The sequence below is a fragment of the Tupaia chinensis genome, unplaced genomic scaffold (genome assembly GCF_000334495.1).
Source record: "Tupaia chinensis unplaced genomic scaffold, TupChi_1.0 Scaffold000201_1, whole genome shotgun sequence".
Lineage (NCBI taxonomy): Eukaryota > Metazoa > Chordata > Mammalia > Scandentia > Tupaiidae > Tupaia > Tupaia belangeri.
The window spans coordinates 1,038,248-1,040,190 of record NW_006159676.1 but is presented as its reverse complement, the minus strand read 5'-3'; the positions used below and the strand labels follow the sequence as shown (position 1 = coordinate 1,040,190).

At 50.2% G+C, this 1,943-nt stretch overlaps 1 protein-coding gene across 1 annotated transcript in view; it reads left to right on the top strand.

Moving 5' to 3' along the window:
- Positions 1-1,943, top strand: part of SLC25A42 (solute carrier family 25 member 42) — a 22,090-nt gene that overhangs the window by 9,421 nt on the left and 10,726 nt on the right. Inside the window, 1 exon segment of the mRNA XM_027771289.1 lies at positions 1,089-1,114. Within this exon segment, the coding sequence (XP_027627090.1) occupies positions 1,089-1,114 (26 nt within the window).

Below are 1,943 nucleotides of genomic sequence, written 5' to 3'. Positions count from 1 at the left end.
GGACTTCCATAGGGCCGACCGTGGTTCGAGTCCCCAGCCCAGTGGCTTAAAACTCACGCCAAGCGCGTATGTATGTGTGACCAGAGTCCCAAGAGGAGAGTGGAGAAGAGATTGCGGTGTGGCCATCCTCCCTGGGGGGTGATTTCTCGCCTTCTGTCTCTCTGTCTCTCCAGCGAGTACACACGCCCTATAGCAAAAATCTCTATTAAAAAAAAAATGTAAGAGGGGACCAGCTGTTGGCGTAATGGCTATGTTGCTAAACTCCCATGTAGTCGACCGCGGTTCGAGTCCCGGATCCGGTGGCTTAAACTCACTCTGGGCGCATGTGCGTGCGTGCCCAAGATCCCGAGAGGAGAATGGAGGAGAAGGGATTGCAGTGTGGCCATCCCCTTCGGGGGGGGGGGATTTCTCACTTTCTGTCTCTCTGTCTGTCTCTATTTTTCTGCTGAGTGCATGCACCCTATAATTAAAATCTTAAAAAAATAATAATTTAAGGAGCCAGCCGGTGGCGTGGTGGTTAAGGCGCTGGACGCTCCCACGTGGCCAACCATGGTTCAAGTCCCAGACCTGATGGCCCACTTTCTCACTTTCCCTCTCTCTCTCTGTGTGTGTGTGTGTCTCACTCTGGTCAAATTAAAATAAACAAATAAATAAATGTAAAAAGTAAATACATCATTCTTTTAAAAAGTGTTTAAATAAAAGAGGGGTTGACCCCAGATCGAGAAACCTCTGGCCTTGCTCTGCGGAGGCTGCTCACGGGGATACCTTCCACACTCGAAGTCCACCCCTTATTGGGGTCGCTGAGAATCGTCGCTCTGGAGGTGTGTCCTCACACTGTGGCCGCTGACGTAACCCTTGTGATCCAGGGGGTTTGGGGGTCCGCTCTGTTCTTCTTCCTGAGGACAAGTCTGGGGGTAGGGAGGAGGATGGGGGAGAGGGTGGCTCTGCTCGGGGACACTCCAGGGGTGAGATCCACCGATTACAGCTGCTCTCAGCTCTGGTGTTGGGGGGCTCACTCAGACTAGGGGTTCTGTTCGTTGCATCTCACAGTCTCTCTCTCTCTCTCTCTCTTTTTTTTTTTTCGCCAGTGTCTTCAAAAAGATTTTCAGCCAAGGTGAGCCACCAGGTGACCGACCCCTGTCTCTGAGCTGTCAACCCTGCAGGTTGGCGGGAGGTGGGGGTGGGGGACAGCCTGGGGAGAGAGGCTTCTCAAGGTGCCTTTTGCCCTGTAGATTCCTTGACCGCCCCAGTCCTCAGACAGCCCAGTGACACAGGCATCCTCCGCCAGCCCTTCCAGATGAGCCAAGGGTACAAGGTCTCTTCTGGAGATTCATGGGAGACTCCAGTCTCTTTGGGACAGTGGACTGAGAGGACTCCACAGCTCTGAGCCCACGTTTTCATGTTCAGTTTATTGTTAAACCAAGCCATAGCAGATGTTACTTTCTTAATAAAGAAAAAGGGGACCAGTAGATGGTCTAATGGCTATGTCGCTGGACTCCCATGTAGTCTGCCGCGGTTCGCGTCCCGGACCCGGTGGCTTAAACTCTCGCCGGGTGGCGTGTGCATGCGTGCCCAAGATCCCGAGAGGAGAATGGAGGAGAAGGGATTGCGGTGTGGCCATCTCCCTGGGGGGTGATTTCTCGCTTTCTGTCTCTCTGTCTGTCTTTCTGGTGAGCACACGCACCTTATAGAAAAAGCCTCTCAAAAAAACAAAACAACAACAATAAAAAAACACATTTTTTTGTTATTAACAAAGAAAAAAGTAGAGTTTTTTGGGTTTTTTTTAAGAATTATTTTATTTAATTTTTTTACTCGTTGTCATTATTTTTATTTTATTTTTTTTAAGTTGACCAGAGAGCAAGAAGGTAAGTGAGAAGGCAAGCTGCCAGATCCGGGACTTGAACCACAGTCAGCCATATAGGAGTCCAGCCACCTCAATCAAC